This window comes from Mycetomoellerius zeteki, unplaced genomic scaffold (genome assembly GCF_001594055.1).
Source record: "Mycetomoellerius zeteki isolate Tzet28-1 unplaced genomic scaffold, Tzet1.0 scaffold206, whole genome shotgun sequence".
Lineage (NCBI taxonomy): Eukaryota > Metazoa > Arthropoda > Insecta > Hymenoptera > Formicidae > Mycetomoellerius > Mycetomoellerius zeteki.
In genome coordinates, this window is record NW_017257021.1 from 681,330 (window position 1) to 703,271 (window position 21,942).

General features: G+C 29.5%; 1 protein-coding gene across 1 annotated transcript in view; it reads right to left on the bottom strand.

Annotated features, from left to right (window-relative positions):
* Window positions 1-21,942, bottom strand: part of LOC108722495 (uncharacterized) — a 39,658-nt gene that overhangs the window by 7,708 nt on the left and 10,008 nt on the right. Inside the window, exon 4 of the mRNA XM_018447641.1 lies at window positions 19,853-19,986. Coding sequence (XP_018303143.1) covers window positions 19,853-19,986 — 134 coding nt within the window. The remainder of the gene's footprint in view (window positions 1-19,852; window positions 19,987-21,942) is intronic.

The following is a 21,942-nucleotide window of genomic DNA, read 5'->3' on the forward strand; positions in this document are numbered from 1 at the left end:
GTAACAATATGCATACCAATATATTCGTTGCAACGAATGCGTATAACCGGCTATTTTTACAATATTAATATAACAGAGAAAAATAACAATGTTTGAATATATGAAACTTGCTAAATTCCAGTGTGCAGTTTATAATTTGTTAATAATTGCACAATCCAATGTTAAAAGAGAGAAATAAAAAAATGTATATTAATGTGTTTTTTAAATAATTTTTCCTGCAGTAGTTGTGTGGAAGAAAATTTTCTTAAGTACCATTTTTCGATATCGTTTAAATTGTTACTTAATTACCAACTTGGAAAACGTTCTTAGACAATTGTTCTTAAAAATCGTTGTTTTTAAGAGAAACGAGATTTCCTGTCTGTCAGAATGAAGGCGAAGTTTAGGTTATATGACAACGTTATTGTTACGCTGCGTACTTTGGAATAGCATACTTATTGTTAGTAAAACTCGTAGAAACTCTCGACAAAGTTTGCGTGATTCTCTCAAAGAAAGCTGGTGGCTTCGAACGCGAGTGATTCAGTGGCCATCTTTTGTTTAATATTAATGTTGTTCTTCTTATTTAATGAACCATTTACGAAACAAGTGCATTGCCACATAAAGAATGCATTTGAACCGAAATACAATGCAGCACTGCATATACAAATGTACCCTCGTCGGTAGGAAAACTCATACGGCCACGAAAACTCGTTTATACTTTAATATACATTTTCCGTCGCTTATTAAAACTTGTTCTCGACGCGGCGCACCGCGGTTCAATACGTAAACTTCTTAATATCCGCGTATATAATTAATCGTGGTCGGGTATAAGCGAAAGTAAATTGTGGCAGACGCCTAGAGCGCTTAACATAATTATCGGCTATTACTTCATATAATATGCGCAACCTTCCATCTGATGTCTCGCTAGAAAGAGGAACGTGTAAAAGTTGGAACAATCACAATCCTAATGTCAGAAAAATAAAATAATGTTCTAAAACTATGTAAAGTATATGTACGTTATACCTACGATAAAATATTGAAATTTTCAAATATCCAAGAAAATACATAGATATATAGACTTTCAAAAAATTTGAAGACAAAAATCTAAATGGAAATTACGTAAATAATTTTAAAGGTAATCTTACAATTAGATCAAATTCCCCCCTATTCGCTAATTTAATTAATAATTCATCTTCGTTGTGTGTGTGTGAATTTAGATTATGTATTTCTAATTACAAAAGTCAATCACTACTTTATGAGGAATCAGAGCAAATGATGTAAAAAAGATATTAAAAATTTTTCATCCATAAATCTATTGAATCCACATTTCGAGTTATAATATATAATACATATATTATTTTTTAGGTTTATAATATATTTCTCTCGTAGTATGTAACACACATTTTGAGTAATATCATATATATTTCATTTATTTAAATATTCTAATATTTTTAATACTTTAAATTATTCGAAAAATTTTTAATATCTTTTTCAAACATTTACAAGAAAATATTTTTGCATTCATGCTTTATATTCTTGTTAATTGAATTTTCTTTTGTAGGACGTTTCATCTTACACGTCATCCATAAAAACTGATCGTTTCTAGAGATATGTATATATTATAGTCTGCAAAGTGCCAACTTCGAAATTGCTCAAACTCCTCGACACTCTTTAACATTCTTCAATAATTTTCCCACCACAAAATCTCAAAGAATCGATCGAAACTCGTTCGTCATCGTTTCAGGATGTAATCAACGTCGCGGTTCCATTCTTCGAGAATTTTTCACCACCATCCGTACGACCATGATTAATCGCTATTTTATTCTATTCGGTATGCTGGTGGTGTCGGCGCCTAAAGAAGGGAGTTGCTAGTGTGGAAGAAAACCGACGAAAGTAACTAAAGAGGAAAGAAAATCCATCGTCTCCATACATTCACCGATGCAGGACGTCTCTTCCATCTTCGTTAATATATTCCAACCGAGGACAGGCACTCGTATCTTTTCGAAGAAAGAATAAATTATCCAAACAATTTATAAATAAAACTATTTTTAAGAAATTTTGTATTTTCTCAAAAAAAGATAGATTATATCAAATTATATCAAAAATTATAACAGTCTTACATATATACAATAGTATAAATGTTAAATTGTGACTTTACAAAAGAAAACCTGTTTTATTTGTTTGCTTTTCAAATTTCTTGTCTAGTAGCTATATTGATGGAAAAGAAATGTGGAACATATTTCCCATTAGCAAATTGAAAGGATTGATTAATTTTCTTTGCTTATTCACCGTTTTGTAAGAAAGCAAAAATAATGTATCGAAAATAAAATCGAAAGTAAGAATATAATACCCGAGAAAATACTCTATTTTATCATCACTAAACACTCATTAACATCACTATTATATGCTTCTCATTATCTTCGTTATTATCGACGTTATGTTTCGTCGCATAATGCTATCGAGATCTCGCCACTTGCACTGCGATAACATGCTCCCGTTTTATACCTTGAAGTTCGGAATTTGTATTTATGATAAAACCAGCTATGCCGCGTGCTGAAACTGTAATTTGAAATAATGTAAATCGCCTAGAAATAAAAAGTTAATATACAACGTCTCGTACAAGCAACTTATACAACATATAATTAGTTATTGATGCGTTTGAATTATTGAAATTCCTTGCAATCTCTGTGTTAGATACTTTTTGTTTTCCTTCGATAACTTCGATAACTTGGTCTAGTAGAATACTGTAATGCGCACTGTATTGCAGATTATCATTGTAAAAGAATCAAACAAAATCTAATTATGAGAAATAATTTTTTCATGGCGTTCTTCCATGTGTAAATAAATCAAATGCATTTTGTTAGCATCGTAATAGTCTTTTTAAAACACTCCAGCAATCTCTGTAAATACCGTGGTAATTACTGCTAAAATTAAAAATTGAAGAGAAAAAGAATAAAACGTAATTTATAAAAAAAGAAAAAGTAAACTATTTCGAGTTTTTCAACATTTTAGTTAAAACAAGCACTTTTTCTTTTTTATTTGCAAATAATAAAATAGATATTGTTTTACTTCGCTTAACCATACTAAAAATTTACAAATATTCACAGACACTATATACCATTTACAATTAAATTAATTTTTTGTATAATTTTATTAATATACATATAGAGTGAGAGAGAGAATAAAGATTCTTTTCAGAAAAGAAAAAAAATTATTTTAAAATTTATATAAAATTTATAAAATTCAATTTATATTTCTACAAATTTATATCATATTTTAATATTTCTTAAACTTTCTTTCTTAATATTTCTTTTGTAAACATAATTCTCTCGCATATATTAAGTTATTAATATCATACCATAAATATTGTAATCATCCATATTGTTATAAACTTATGAAATATAACAGTTTAAATACAAAATATGTAATAAAATGTTAAGTATAATGAATTACAATAGAATCGGTTATATTATACTAATCTAATAGTACAGTTTAAAAAATATTCCATACTACAAAATTGACATAATAGATAATTATTCGTGCTTGACAAAGCTACTAAACGGGACTACTGCGGAAACATTTCTAGAGAAAGAAGAACAATGCAATAGATAATATCAATTCAGTCGCCAGTTCTGTTTATTAATTGCAATCTCGCAAACAATTTTATCCGATAAATAATAGATTCGCAGTTTCTCTGAATTTGGAATATTCGCAGCGTCATATGCAACTAAATTAGATGTAAGATCTATGCACATAGCTAGAAAGAGAGATAATAATATCGACAATATGCCACGTATCCTTACTCTTCACGTTCAACGTTGCCATCGCGAATAAACGCGCCATATTCATTAATTGGCTCGTTACCGAGCCAAATGTCGTCATCGGTTTCGAAAATTGTCTGTCAGTTTCGAAGCGATAGCCGAAGTATCACGATCAACAGCACCAGACGGCACACGGTCACAACGAACAAGTTCAATCAGCACGCAGGTAGTAAACCGAGTTTGTATACGATCCCTAGCTCGTACCTCGAATCCAATATACGATATCTCGATCCATAAACCAGACTCAAACGTAGAACTAGACGAAGCAATTACGACGATTCGTACAGTCTTTGCAAGTGCAGCGCAAGCGACGTGGAGTGCGAAACGAATGAAATGTATTGGACTATTCTTACTTTCTCTCATTCATATTTTGAACTTCATGTCTAGCCTTCTGTATATTTTTATTAAATAATATCTACCTAAAAATTACATGAATAAATTTTATCAAAAAATTCGTTACAATAATATCAAATTTCCAGTTACGAAAAGTGTACAATTCGCTAGTTCTATAAATTTTATACGTAATGTAATATTATGTTTGAAAACAAAATATAAAAATGCTAAAAATATAAATGTAAAATAAAATATTATATTAATATTCAATTAACATATACTAAGTATACATTATATTAATACTATAATATTACATTAAATCTTTCAAAGTGTAACTTTAATAAAATAAAAATCGTGCCTTTTATAAAGCTACAATAAAAATCTGTAATTTGAAAAATATTATAATTGATTAAATATAAAATTTAAAGCTTCATATTTAATTATACATATAAAAAATGATTTATAGAAAATATGGTTTATATTTTCACTTTATTTTCATATTAGTCGACAATAATTTTGTAAAATAAATCGAAGATACAGAATAAACTTTTCTTGTTTAGGCTCTGTTTGTTCCAAGGCTCTGTTGTTAGTAATTTTAATAAAATAAATAAAGTTTAAAAAAAACTATTTGTCATACTTTATTTAATCCTGCCACTTGTAAAGTCATGTGGGTGTTATGTAAATATGATAATGTTTATAGTTCCTTTCCACACATATATCTTCATTAAGTGTATATGCATACTCTCTAAATTTCTTGGAGTGAAATCTCATTCCAAAAAATTTTTTAGATTCAGTATTCAACGTGATTTTCGATCTTGATTTTTTTCAAAAACAATGTCTTGGACGAAAAAAGTTTATTCTGCACTTTCGACTTATTTTTGTTCAAGAAATCTTCGTCCGATTGTCTCCCGTATATGTCTCTATATATATATAAATTAAAATATTCAATAACTATTAGAAAACAGGGAATAACTATTAGATTATATAGGCTGTACCATTCACTTCGTGCTCGACTATATCGATGTAGAATACGAGAATCATATATACGTATGTACACTTTTCGTTTCCATATCGTCTCACAATAATTCTCTTTTGATCACCGATACTCCTCTGTATTACTTCCTACTTCGCGGTTTGCCTTCACATAACCGTTCCCCGTTTATCGTCGTTACGCCACATTTCTGATTCCGTCTCTGTCGTGCTGCATCTCTGAAGCTTCCACTTCGTCCCGCCGCGCCGTCACTTCGGAGTCGGTTTCCACTGCGAAGGGATACGCGAGAGAGTTAAGCCAGACCGTAATAATTTTGAATTCGGTTAACCTAGCTCCGGCACCCGACAACCTTCTCGCCCCTATTTCCTAAACGCCGCCTGCACTACTACGTTCTATGGCTCTACCACCACGAAGGGTGTAAACTGCTTGCGCGCACTGCGATAGCCGTGGTAAATCATCAACCCGATAAGCTGACTTGCTCCTCCCAGAGTATTAGCTTAATATCACTACACTGATTCGATTGTGTTTGGCACATTGCGATTTACTAGAAAGACACAATGCAGGTAAACATTGTAGCAATCACAAAAGGAAAAAAAATTCTCAATATAAAATATTACTACAAACTATATAATTATTTATAACAGAAATATCTTATTATAATCTATAATAAATATCTTATTATAATATATTTATATATATCTTATATAAATATATTATTTATAACAAAAATTATGAAAGAATGAAGAAGACATTATTAATCATTGGTGATATTATTGACAAGGTATTGAATTAACAATATACTAAGTAACATTAAAATAAATAATTAAAAAAATTTTGAATATAATTTTTAAGCTATATATAATATTTCAATATTTTTACTAAAATTTATATGTATATTAAAATTCATAACAGATATTAATTTAACAAAAATTATCAAAGTTTAATATCAACGATAATAGAGATGGATAAGTCATGTTAATAATATGAATGTTTGAGTAATGACAAAAACCATGTTTTCGTTACACCACGTCTTGCCACTTGGAAATTACGATCATATTTATATAAATAAATAAAAGAATATACACCCAACATAAGTGCATCTAAAAAGTATGCCAAACTTAATTAGAAATCATCAGTTTATATCAAAGCCTCGCGCAGATAAATTATTTTTTACGTTCTAAGCTCATGAATGATAAAAAAAGTTTCATTGCACGCAAATGATTACCGCTATCGTCAACGAGTTTTAACTTTCTCTTTTAAATATAAGCTTCCATGCGCGCCAAATGATGAAATCATTTCCGCTAGCAATAGCGAGGAAACTTGAATTCAAATTACCGTTTCAGAAAAACCACGTATTTTTAATTAAAAAGAAACATTATCACAGATAAGTACGAGGACAGAGCATCCTCGTAGAAAATACAATCTTGATCGTTAGAGCTTCTCCTTGCAGTCTTTTTCGACGGTGCTTTTCTATGGCATCGTCCAACGATTCTCAGAATGCTACAACAGCAATTGATGATACGCTGCTATTTCTCAATAGAACACAATGAAACGAAACTCGCTTGATGTCTTTCCTGATCTCATTGTTATATTCCTCGTTATCGCGACAGTCGCACAGCATGTGAATTTTTTCTCATTTTCTGTATTGCAACATTGTTAAAATTTTCACGTTTACTTACTTATGATAGTAATTTTATCCACGCAGCTTGTGATACTTAAAATTAATAAATAATTATGTTGTTTTTTATAACCAAAATATCAAAGATCTAAACGAAAAGGCCAGCAATGAACTACGCGGTAGTTACGCGGTACGAACTACAGAACATGAAGAACATAAAAAGATTGATTGTGTTAATTAGTCTCTTCATGTTTTTCCTTTCCTGTTTTTTTCAATTCTATATTTTAATATTTTTGCTTGTACTTGTTTATCAATGTATGTAAAGAAGTGAGATGTTACACACAGGTATCTCTTAATTTGCTTTGTACCATCGATTTACATATAATATTCCTTCTTACGAATATATTTGTATAATATCTAATATCATTCTCTTAATATCCTCTTCTTTTTCAGTTCTTAGTTAATCTTTTCTATAAAATATTTAATTTCCATTTTTCAGTTTTAACAAAGATTACATAATAATTATTATAGTTTCATACTTTTCTATTCTATAAAAATTTAATTAGACTTTATCTTTCTCAACTTAATAATACTTAAGTTTTGATATTTGCAAACCTGTATCATCCAATCAAAACCTCCCTTTAGTAGTAAAATTAATTTAAGTGCAGAAGAATATTATTTCCTATTTCATATTTATACCATTTTAAAGTATGCTCCGTGAAAATTATTAGATTTTTAGCTTATACTTTATTTTTCTTTTAAGTTATTACATAAAAATTAATAAATGTTTAACTTATTTCTTATATTATACATGATTGAAGAAAACTAAACTATCGACTTGCCTTCTATAGTTAATTGTGTGTGTATCCTTTGTTTTCAATTATTAACACAGAAATATTGAAATCCAGTAAATTAAGAATCGCGATATATTACTATATTTTTGAAATTTTTTTATCAAATTCACGAAACATGATTGAAAAGTAGAGCGTGACAAATATTCGAGGAAAATTTGATCGAAATCGGAATAAAACACCGATTCTGACAGTCATCGATACTTATGTTGAATGTGAATTTCCACATCGTGAACTACAATCGCAGAAATGCAAAGTTTGATCACACAGAGACTATCTAACAAAGGGCGTTGCTTCGAAGTGCCATCTGAAATATTGATTTTCACGTGATATCAGGAAGAAATTCACCAAGCTCTGTGCAGACCAAGGAAAATGATAATTGTGATAGCAACTATTCTCAAGTACAGTTACTTTTGAAATGTAATATATTTTAGTTGAGATAAAAGCACAATTTCTTGAATATTAATTGTGAAATGGAGATATTATAGAGAGAATTATTACACAAACATAAAAAAGTATATACATATGCATACACCACACGCGACACACATAAACATAAAATATTCAAATTAAAATACAAAAATAATTAGAAATTAATTTTTTGTTTGTAAGTAGAATTAAAAAGTCTATAACATACTCTTTTTGTACGCGATGCTATATAAAAATTATTTAAAAAAATATTTAAAAACATATTATTTCTGTTCTTAATATAAAACAGTTTTTATATTGTGCTATTTATATCTATAATATAAAATTAAATATTTGTATGCATAACATATGTTACTCTTTTTATAAACTAGACAAAATAAATAAAACTTTTACAGCAATGTCATGTAAGTTAAATAACAATAAAAATGCATACTCAATAGAGAAGCAAAGCGCTCTCTCTCTCTCTCTCTCTCTCTCTCTCCCTCTCTCTCTCACTCGTTACATTGTACACATGTCACTCTCTGACAAATAGTGTACGAAAAGTTTTTTATGAAAGGATTTTCAGTTAAATTCACCGCCCATTTTAATAAATTATGTCGAATAATCAACGCTAGTTCACACTATGTCATAAATGAGAAACGATTCGATATATAATATATATTGAATTATTAATCTTTACATCCGTTAATACAATTTCAGCATGCAGTTTAACGTTTCATTACTAGAGTGCTTTTTTTATGCGTCTTTAGTATTACAACAACGTACAATTTATCTTCAATGTGATAATAATTTTAATATATAATATAATATATATTTATTAAATGATATAATCATATTACAATAATACTACTATGATCGATAAAACGTATACGTATATATTTCATGTCTTTATTTTTTAAAAATAAAAAACTAATTATTACCAACAGTAGTAGTAATAACACAGGCACATAAAACAAAATTTAATGTTTGATACGAAGATTACACAAGATATGTCTATGTATATCTATCCTTTTTTTTGTAAAATTACTTGTTTATTATAATAGAAATAATAATAATGAGTTTATAATATATAATAATAAATGAGTAATAAAAATAATAATAATGAGAAAAAACATAAAAACAATTACAAGGATAATTTTCGTATCGTTTTTTTTAGAAAAAAAAAAAACAAGTTGAAATGTAAAAAGAGTTGCTAATATGCACAATGTCACTCCTTTTTATTTTCGCAAGATAAGGTCCAATCAAAAATATGTTCAGATAATAACAATAATTTTAGGGTTCAAAAAGCTTCATTTACTAGTCCTATCAGTTTGACTTTAGATGGCATCGACCGTGACTTGCAAATTAGTTTATTATTTTCTCACTTGAGATAACCATATCGCCACCTTCCTTCAGGTATACAACGATGCGCCTGACCTGCAGCCAAAGTACTACCCTGTAATTGGACACCACTAATGCATCCCGTTCTCGTTCGTCGAACGTGAATGGAATAAGGTGACTGTGAAGGAGTCATAAGGAAATCGAAGAGAAGAAAAAAAAGGAGACATGAGGATAGACTGTCACGTGCCGACGCGGCATGAGCGTCGTTATTTAGTTTGATCGCGCAACCTATCTATTCTCTTTCCCGTATCTTCCATCTCGGTTCGCCCTCGATACTCTATCAACGCTTCTGTTCAGCTTCCCGTTTAGTATCAGTCTCTCGACTTTTTCAACATCGTCCAGCCATTGCTTTTATGCGGTTTCTCCATCGCATAATGCACTTCGTTGCATTTCCATTCGTATCTATATATCAACCATTACCATTTTTATTTTCCATAAGATTTCCTTTCTTTCGCTTATTCGAAACTCGCTTCGTTTATTCCACCTGCCACAATGCGCAAACATTTTTTCGACGTGTTTTCCCCCATCTCGTTTACCTATAACCCATTGCCCTTTCCATCTTCTCGGGGCGTGTACTTTCTATTTCCAAACTGAATTCCTATTCTTCAGCGTCTACTTCAACGTAGAACGCCGCATTGCCCACTTCGAACTGCGATGACCTGGATACGACCTTATCATTCAATGCTGTACGATGCTATAATGTCCTTTGCCGTTCCGCCGTACTCCGATTCAGAGCCCGCAGCTTCTGGGAGCTTTAGTTTCTCTCGCAGCTCGAAAATGCTAAGCTTGAGATAAAATCGACGACACTCGAACGTTTCAAGAGTTTGCAATGGTACTCGGCGCGGCCATATTTCGTTCTCGCGAAAGCGCGATAATCTGGCCAAACTTTCATTTACCGAAGATGGTGCTCGACTCGAGTTCGAAGACAAAGAGAGAAGGTAAGGAAGCCAAAGAGAATGGTAGCGATAGACAGGACTAAAGAAATTGAATCCATTACGCGGTAGATCCGACGATGAAATCCTGAAGAGATTTATCTTATACCGTGTCGATGTTCTCGAAAGTTAAATATTCTTTTGGGCTACATTACGATGTCTTACGATAAAAAAAACTTAATCTGATCATTCATTATAATACGAGTAATTCAACATTGTATCACATTGACTTTTTATTAAAAAATTCAAAGTTTAATAATAAAAACCTAATTCAACCATTTTATTAATCTATCTTCAGCAATATTCAAGAAAGAATGATTGATGTTCGTTTATATCATCAATAATAATTACAATTTCATAATTCTTACAAAGTCCACTTATCAGTTTATAAAATACTATACAAATCGCGAAAATTTCAATTCAATTGACATTCGCACAGTATTTTGCAATGAAACAAATAATTGATATTAACAGGCTAAAAAGCTTGACAGTGAATAGATTTATGATGCAGTGATAATCACAGCTTCGTTTAGCGAAAGGGTGATAGCCTGGATGTAAGAAGGAATAGAAATTGAATATATTACAGTTGAAGCGTCGCTGTTTAACGCAGGGTCGTCTATCTTACTGATTTTCTTGGCAAACTCGTTCGCTTCTTAGGCGATGCATTCATATCACTTTTAAATTTGACGGAAAAAAATATTGCCTGCTATATAACGTCTATCACTGACGAATAAACTATTTGCAAATTTTATGCAAGTTCGTTTGTTTCTCAGATAACTTTTATGCATACTTATCATGTTTATTAACAATATCTTCAGTTTAACTTAATAATTTTTTATACTTGATTAACTTGAACTCAAATGAACGTATGTTCTTTCAATGTATAATTTTGCATAAATTACTTTCAGAAAACGCTTGCAATTTTTTTAATTAAACACTTAAAAAGAATATTTGCATTCTTCTTTAATTTAATTTTAACATAATATGCTTATTATAAATATGGTGTAGAGTATAGTAGCGACGTAAGAAAGAAATGTACATTTCTTATACACTTATATGTATATATGTGTTTTTATGTATGCTTATCAAAGATATCTGGAGGTAGAAAACTGCCCTTGAGTTACAAGTTATTGGATCAAATATCAGATAAATGTACAAAAATACACTTAAAATCACAAATACCTTGTAACGTTAAAAATATTTTATATATAACATTCATCAATATCGGATTGAATATAAATTCCAAAAAATCTAAATGGGTATATATGAAGTAGTATAAATATTATAAAACGTTTATTTAAAATACTTTTACAAAGTCTCCAATATTTAATTAATCAGAATTATATACATATATTGAATTAAATTGGAAAAAAATATTTCCAATTTTTAGTTACTACACTATCCAATGCTCCTCAAAAGTAAAAGAAAAAAATCTGTAAATGGTCTCTCATTGAAAGAATAATATTAAAAGAAGAGTAAATTTAAAACATTTTTAATAGAAAAGAATTAAATTTAAACACAAAGTGTGGACTGCAGTAGTAAAAAAAGCGTTACATATTTCTCTCTACTCGAAATATATAATACGCGATTTAAGTTATAAAAAATGAGAAGCAATTTATCAAACTGATACAAATTAGCACATTCTTTCTAATAATTTGATGCCTGATTGAGCATCAAATTATTAAAAATTGTTTGTTGATTTAATTTAATTCGTGATATTATTACAGTAGTTTAATTGCGTTTATAAGTTCGGAAAACCAATTCGACCCGCAGTTCGAATGTGATACATATACGAATATGATATCTATATATGCTTGTATATATATAGTATATATACCTATACATAATTCACATTCAATTATTTAAGCATTAAAGATCCAGCTTCGACCGTTATAGACATTTAATTTTTAGTATTGATTGTGTTCTCACATATGCGATAAAGATTCTTATTGTTGATTCAAATTAGTTTTAATAATTAATTTTAGTTGTCTAATTATTATGCTATTTTAAAGCTTTTATAATATCTTTTTTGTTAAGGACAAATTTTGTATGTATAGGACAATTTCATAACATATATAAGATATACCAAAAACAATATTAATTGATTAAAAATATCTTGAATGTTAATAAAATCTAATCATTTATAACATAGTGATAATAGAGTTATAATAATTCTAAAATAAATTCGTAATATACATATACAAATATACATGTATATATACATACACAAAATTAACTAATAATTAAAAATATGTATCTATAATGTATGTATATGTGTGTAATAATTGTTAAAGCATACAACTTTCAAACATTTTAGGACGAATATCAAAAGTAATATGCTGTAATATATATATTATATATAATATAACGGCTACTTTTACAAAATCTAGTAAATACCATTATATTATCGTCCATTATATTTCCACAGTATTGTTAGCGTTATAGCCTTCGAAAGCATTCTCTCAAGAAAGAACGTAATTATAATGATGTTAACAAGAATACATTTTAAGAAATTACATTAATGCACTACAAAATCCAATTATTGACACGAATAAATAAGAAAAGAGTACATTTAGCGACTTTGTAGGGAGCCCTTATGAATTTCTTGCGTTAAGATTATTTAATGAAAGGAATAAAACTACATGAGTGTCATTTGAAGGTCCGACGATGCAAAGCGGAACGAAGGCGAAGCAGGCAGTCTATTATGTACCGAGTCTAATAACAGCTTACCGGAGCTTACTAAAGCTTCCTGAGAGCTCCTGGAAGCGAAGTGATTGTTACAGATATCGAACGTAGCAACAAAGAGGTATATAAGACCAATGAGATTTTTTAAAAATTTGCTAAAGAGCTCCTTTCTTTCATAGTAATTTTTGTGATCGTTAATCCTTTATAATAACGCAAAAATCTGAGAAATCTTTCCGAATTAATCGACACGATTCAGAAAAGTACATACAAAATGAACATAGAGATAAACTGAGTCAACATTTACTTAATTTCCGATGTTGAAAGAGTATTTATCTAATCAACTTTAGTTCATATTTATAGTAATATTGCTAATAAAAATATTTTGTATTTTTAAGAAGTTAATTTTAATAGCTTTTATAAAAAAAGAGAAAAATTAATATTGGTTAATAAAATTTTTTTTTATTTTAGATTAATGCTATAGGTGTAAAAAATACATATACATGTTACGTATGTAAATTGTTAACAATAACGTATAACAAATAATCTGTCCCGATCGATTTTAAAATAAAAATTCAACAATTAAAAAAATTAAGTATTTGTAACTAATTATTTTGAGCATTTAAAATGTGCGTTATTGTTTTCACATGACCATTTACATACATCACGCGTTATCGTTTATCAATTTGATGGATTATTTGAGTTATGTATCAACGATTCATTCTCATTATCTTCCGTTCAAATATTTTTCTTTAAAAGGCAAGTTCTTTTATTCAAATAATATCTGCCATTAAATGGAAGTATAATTAGTCAAAAATATCCTATATTATCTGTGAATATTGGACGCAAGTAGAACATTTACGAGAGTACTTTGACGAGAATATCGATTAGTGTAACATCGTTATCTTGAAGGAACTATCGACCCGATTTAAGGAGCAACAGAGAAAACTCGCGGGTATCAAATGTTCAATGAATGAGTTCTTGAGTTTCGCGAAGGATGATAATTCGTCGCGCAGCAATAATCGAGAAGATCATTTGTTTTCTTTAAATCGCGAATAAAAAGGAAAAAAAATTATTGTCTGGTATCCTTACCTTTCCGGAACCCCTTGAGTTGCATAGGAGAACACCGGCAGCGTGAATCCTATACTCTTTGTCAAGTTGTTCGTGTTGTCCTTGAATTTTTCTGCAGACAAAGAATTTAACAGAAAGATTAATTTAAAAGAATCTCAAAAAGTGAGTGCAAAGCACAAGTTTTCTACACGTTGCTAAATTAAATGCATCATAATGAACAAAATTATAATGAAAGTTGGTGTTAATAGCTAAAGCGTACGTGAAAACATATCATAATAATTGCAAATCAAAAATTAAAAATAAAAATTATCTTTTAATCTTTAAAAAATATTTGATAAAAGAATTCATTATTTCGAGTTTTCGTATGAAATTGCAAGAGTATATGAACAGTTTGGCTACCACCTTTAGATATCTTGGCTACGAGCCTAAATCGCCGTAACGAGAAGAAGATAACACCACCACGATCCACTGACACATTTTTAAAGAGACTCTCAGCCAGTGATTTATAAACTGAAAAAACTTCTCGCATGAGGCAACTTTGGCAATTACGAGAAAGCAAACAATCTTATAAATTAAAATTTTTCCGCTCGCCTCTTCGCGTGATCTTGTGCATGCACTTGCATGTGATCACAAGCACATGACGGACTTGTGCAAGAGCGAACGGGAGGTCTCCATCTATCTAGGAAATTCTCCGAAGCTTGACGGTGCTTAGCAAAGTTCAGAAGGAAATTAATTGCGCGGGTGAGAGGTATCGCACGGGCTTTTTTGTCGATTAAGCTGATTTTGAAAGCGGTTGCAGGACGCTTTAACACGTCGGCGCAGGCGATAACATGCTAATCTTGCCTACAAAGACTTTACTAACGTCGTATATAGACTGTATACGAAACATTCTACTCAAGAGAAATAAGGGAATATTAACAAAATTGAAAAATATTTTATGGCTTCACAGACATTTTGAATATATGGTATTAATAATATGGAAAATATCAAAAATTCCTCAATATACAAAATATTTATTATAATAATTTTTTAAGCGTTTATAATTTTGTTTCATGTGGCCAAGAAACAGTTGCAATAAAAGAAATGTCTTAAAAAATATCCTTGTTTTTCTTCATTAAAAGATCAAACTCATCCTTCTTTTATTATAAATAGTTAAATATAAAATAAATACTTTGTATAATATTATATAACATAGATCATCAATGTCAGTCAATCAAATCGTTCAATCTTATATAAGATCTTATTAATAATAAAATTGTTATACTTTCAATCTTTGTATGAGCAACACATATTTTCTTCACGGTACTTGTCGCATAGATTTTTCGATCATTTTAACAATATTCAACAAAAATATTTTAATAATTTATAAACTATTTTAAACAAAATGTTTTAGTAATAATAACTTAAAATTTTTGAAAATAAAGTATTCCAAATTAAATAAAAAATAATAATTTACTATTTACAGTCTCAAATAATAATTCATAAAATATTTTAAAATAATTTTGTACAATATATTTACGTCCATTTATCGTTTAGTCTTTTTTCAACTTTAAATTAATAAAAAATACATGGATAAACGCGCGCACACAAATATAAGGAAAACAATCCTACTGTCAACCGTCAAAGAACGAAAATATAATATTATTGTACGTCTTTGAACAAAATAAATTAGATCTATTCAAGCAGACATAACGCGCGCTTATTGCGTTATATTGCAAGATAAACACTCGCGAGACGACGGCAAAGAAACAAGATTGTTTAGAGCTTTGAGGACGAAGTAAATAGTGAACTATAATAGTTGAACTATACCTATGTCAACTGTAATCATTCGTCATCTCTGACAATTTTATTATATAGAATTTACAAACATTATTTCTTTCTCGTTTAATATCTCTCACAATATGTATGCTAACATATATTATATTGCAGTAATATATAGTAATATTTTATCGAATAAATTTACATAAGCGTTATCGAGATTCGCTTTTTCTCCAGACATTCTTTTCAAAAGATTTTCTACGCTGCCAGAATCGATTTAAGTAAAGGTTACCCATTCGATTTCCACCGCAAAGTACCTAGGTTCTACGATCAGAAATCTTTCTTCTTCGCGCGCACAGTTCCTATCTCTTGCCTCAACCAAGATCGTCGTAGCAGCCACGGAATAATGAATATGTAGAAGCTTTTATCAATATATCAAGAAATATTGCATTTATTACTTTTATCATATAACTCTATTATATTTGATTATATTGATCTGTAACAAATCTGTTAACATATTTTATCTCAGATGCCTAATACAAATTATAAACAAATTTTAATCTTATATTTTTCACTTATGTAGATGTCTAAATGTTCGCTCATTTAAATGTACATTTTTTTGTATATCAGAAACAAAGATTAGAAAATTTCGAGATATTCGTTATTTCATAAATTTATCAATCTGCATAATCAAAGAGCCGACTGAGAGGGTTACCATGTGCAAACACAACGTGAGACACCGCAAACGCGAAGGGAGAGCTATGCAAACAACTTCGTATTCGTATACACGTGAAAAAAAAGTCTCTCATCCCGCTGACCTGTTCTCTTTCTCAAGGTATTGCTCTTTTTTGCCATGTATTTACAATGCAAAGGGCGAGAATAATTTTGAAAGATTTGCAAATAAAATAAAACATGCACGATACATTTGAGAACCACGTCATGTTTAGGATTTTGATTCGTTACAAAATCAATAGGAAATATTTATTGAGGTGCTACTCATTCAAGCACTCATTATTGAAATCAATTTAAAATCAAATTAAATCAGAGAACTCAATTGAAATTATTTCAACATTAAATCTTTAAGAGATCAAATTGAAATCACGTAGTTAAACATGAAATCATTTAAATCACTTGAAATCATTTGAAATCATACGAAATCATACGAAATCGTTTGAAACCATTTCAAATTTATAAAAAATCGAAATCGCTTTGAAATCACATTGAAAATTACAAGAAATCGGAATCAATTAAGTATCCCATTCGTGAGTGAGTAACCTCTCGGTATTTACAATAAATTATATAATTGAATTTCACACGACGATAACATAATGCACAAGTTGCAAAATTTGTAATGCTGCGTACTGTAAACTGAAAAGTCAGTTTAAAGTTTAAACTTTGATATTAATGAATTAAGCTTCATTAAGATATAATTTTGCTCGTTATATTCACTTATTATTAAGCATTATACAGAGTATGCTGAAGTAACGCGATGAAACATTTTCTGCTGAGAGTAAAAAGTGTTGCGATAAAATTATATATTACTCCGTCACGGAAACGCCCTCGCTAAATCTTTTAGAAGTTAAGCTCGCATTCTCATGAGAGTAGATTCTAACATAAAATTCGCGTTTACTCCGCGTTTTAGTTGCCTCTCAGTAAATGTTTTATTCGAAAGCCTTTATTTACACAAACAATTCCTTATCTTGATACATATTAAATTAGCAAAAACTGTCTCTGTAAAAAGAGATTCGCATAAAATAATTTTAAAAAATCTTACTTTTAAACAAAAAACTATTAACCCTAGAACGCTGTTGATATTAAATGATATAATATTATTACTGATACGGAAAGGAGGAGGATCTATAAGGGCCGATTTCGGCTCTATCCAAATTTTATCAAAACTTTATGAAAATTTATTTCTTGAGATCTATTATATTCAATTTAAATGATTTTAGCTTAAATGGAGTGGTGACGTTGCCATATTTAGGGGAGATCGGAGTCAGTAGACTATAGGGGTAAGTAGAATAATCGAGGCTATATTAAAAACAAAACACGCGAGACACGCGTAAACGTATCTGAGCACGCAGCAGCGACTGCCGCTCAGTCTGCTATAACATCTCGTTGCGAATACATCTATGCTATGATAGAAGTTACACTACAATTTTAAAAAATCATACACCTAAGTAAATATTTTTATTCTTGTTTTTGTTTTACAATCGCATATGATTGTCTGAAATATTTCATTTCTATTTGGATAGTAAGTGTAGTTTATACTTAATAAAGTCCAACAGATTTTTTTTGTTTATCTGTCTTTGTTATCGTACTATCGTTACTGTTAATATTTTTAAAAAATGAACGGATAGTAGGCTAACTACAGCATAAGGCTGTATGACTCATTTAGTGACAACTCTTATAGTACCTCTCTACTCAATATTTCATTCCTTTAAAAAGATTTACCTCAGTGGTAAATGTTATAAGTTTAGTTCCCTCACGTCCAATCTCGATAAAACTAAGCTCATTCGACGTGTTTTTGCACGAAACGAACGAATTTAGCAAAAAGAAGCATTGCTCTGCCCTGTGAAGCGAATGTTTGTGTTTAAAATATATATTTATATACGTTTTATTAATATGTAACCAAAGATGTAACTTAAAATACATTAATCTTCTTTTTAATAATCTTAGTCAAATTACCCCATACCATTAGTCACCTTACCCCGATCGCGGGACTAGTTGAATCAGATGGAATGTATTAGAAAAATGCATTTTTTTTATATTAGTTATCAGTTTTCCCTTATCATTAAAATATTATTAGATGGTCAAATGTATGTAATAACTAGTATAGAATTCATTTTTTCGATAAATCTCTTAATTTCGTCTGTAAAAATTCGAAACTAAAAAATGAATCTACTAACCTCAGTCTCCTACTCCGAAATTAATATTTTGAATACCTGATGTTTTATTGAAATTAACTTTCTAAAAAATCATGGTAGTCGTGTTAGAAAATGATGTAAATCATTCTGGAATGGCAATTTTTTCAATTCTCTTTGCATTTGATGCCAATGTGTGTGTGTTGCTTTTATATGTTAAAATTCAAACAATACGTGGCAATAAATTCCAAAAAAATGATTAATATTTGGCTTTCTGTATAAACTATCCGCAAATGTGTGTGTGTGTGTGTGTGTGTGTGTGTGTATGTGTGTGCATTACAGATATAAGGACTTCACTTCGTTATTCCTATAGTATTTAATAATTCGAAACCCTCTCTGGTGTGTATGAGGAAAGGGGTGTGCGCACGCTCCAAAGTACTATTGAGTGGGGTATTTGATTCACTTAAGTCCTCTCTCACGTATGAATCGTTTGCTTATTGTTTTTAGAGGAGAAGGTGGTATTATGGCACTCCAGTTACATTTTACACAATAACTTTGTTAATAATCAATATTTAAGTTTAAAACGTGCCAATTATAATCGTTAAAATGTTGAATCGATTCTGGACTCAAAAAGTTACGAAATATTTATTACTTAGGATACTATTAATAAAAATGTGGCGACATTGCATAATGACTCGAAGAAAAAAATGAAGTAATGTAGCCTTCCATAAAAATAGCTTTAAAATATTAGTTTTGTTTAGAAAATAGTATTTGGTTACAAAATTAACAAAAAAGTAAAACATTTTAAATGCATGCAAATGAATGTATATACATTCATATATAAGCTGCTCAATACTAAAAATAGTACACTTATAAAGTAAAGTATAAACTATAGATTAACAGTAGAACTACAATTGAACATATCAAATAACTATTTTGATATAAAAACCTCAAAAAAGAGGTCATGAGTAATCAATATCCATAGAGGGCCACATTAGCAAAATACCATGGTATTGTTTAAATTTGCATAACTCAAAATATATGCAGTCAAATAAAATGTTAAATAGCAAATAACACACTGGACACACACCAGAATATCTACACATATTTTATACCAATAAAAGATATTTGTAGAAAAAAACTTACGATATAGCATGCAGCAATTCTTGTCGCTGCTTTTCCTTCACCTTTACGCTTCCACCTTCCTCAAGGGCTGCTTGCAATTCCCTTTGCAAGACTGCCAATTTGCGACGCTCACCCTCCAAAAGTAACGAAGTAACCTGAAACAAAATGTAAGAATTAATTGCTACTTCGTTGAATGACAATAATTAAATATATATGGTAAAATAAAATTTTCGACTTCTCAATATATAGCTTATCTCAAAATAAAAAGCAAAAAAGTAAATTGATTGTTAAAAGATAATTTTATTTAACTACTACGGAATACTATTTCACTAATTCTCTCTCTCTCTCTCTCTCTCTCTCTCTCTCTCTCTCATGTTTCTAGGAATAATAGTACATTAATCAGAGTTGTGTCGTATACTTCAAAATTGCATTCACACGGAATATTTATGTATTTTTGTTAATTTACACGAGTCTTTTTCATGTACAATAAGTAATGTAAAATATGTAAATTTATTATAAATCGGGAAACAATACAGAAAAAGTAATTAAGCTTTATGAATGTTAATATATTTAACATTAATATTCATAAATAAAAATAAACAAGCATAATAGAAGCTTTAGTGTAGTCCGGCGTAACGACAAAAATATAGACATCAATGATCAATACTATCTATAGATTGCCTTATACATAAATGACTTGTAAAACATAGTTTATATAGTTTACATTGTATACATGTAGATATTAGATTATTATATTTTATGCGTAATACTTAATCTTGTTATTATAGCTACATAATAATATTATAGTTCAAAAAAAGATATAATTATAGAACGCGTAAAAAATGATTTTCTGAGAAAATTATTCTCTGCATTAAATTATGACACAAGATTTTTAAAAAATTAAAATTGCGAAAATCAATTTCTACAGAGATATATTTTGAGCGACAGCTGATTTATTTATTTCGTAAAATATATACTAAATGAACTTTCAGCGAAAAAGTTAATTCTTATTGTAAATTAAGAGTAGACTATAAGCGCAAAGAGCGCAAAAGAAGAAACTGCAGTATTACTTTTACCATCTGAGAACGCGTATATGATAAAAGAGAGAATGTTTGAGAATCTATCAACTGATGGCAATGCAGTTTTTCTTCAATAATCACATGTTGGTACAAATTTTTAATATTTTAATTTATTTATCAGCTATCGATAGAGCTACTAAACTCTCGAATTAATTTATCAATACAACCGTCTTTGAAAATAATAGAATAAATTTTAAATATACCTAATATGTAATATATATCATAATTTTTTAATACAACATATATAATATATATTAATAAAAACTGTCGATTTATAAAAATCTAATTTGTTCTATTTAATATTTTAATTAAATAACAATAATAACAAATGTAATTGAACGCCCTAGAGAGCATTAGCGCATACTAAAGTTGTTATGCACTAATCTATTCTGAAAGTGAAATGCAAATATCTCAAATGAGAAAAAGCTCAATACATATTTTATAGCATAAAAGCATAAAATTTCTTGTATTAAGGATTTCGCGATTTAATACGTTTCTATTATTTATTTTAACTACGAAGGGACGGACAAATTCAAACTGCAAAAGAAATAACAATCTTAAAAAAATACGGAAAATAAAAAATAGAATATACACTACACACACACGCACGCACGCACGCACGCACGCACGCACACACACACACACACACACACACACACACACACACACACACACACACACACACACACACACACACACACACAACCTATATAACACAAACCTATATAACACAGTTTTTCAAGGAATATGCCAAGAACGTCCAGAGGACGTCTTCATGATTCTCCAGGACATCTCTCGGAGAATCATGTTGCGTAGGAAGTAAAAATTTATATATATTCTTATAAAAAAAATATAATAATTGCTACATTAAATTATAAGATTACTTGAGCGGCGCAGCTTTCTTATTACTACTTTCTACTAAAAATTAGCGTCAATTCCAAGCATAAACAAAATTAATAGGTTAAAGAAACGAGTTCTTTATAAATACTTTAAAAGAGGACAGCGTAAGAAACCTCATGTTTTTATTTATAT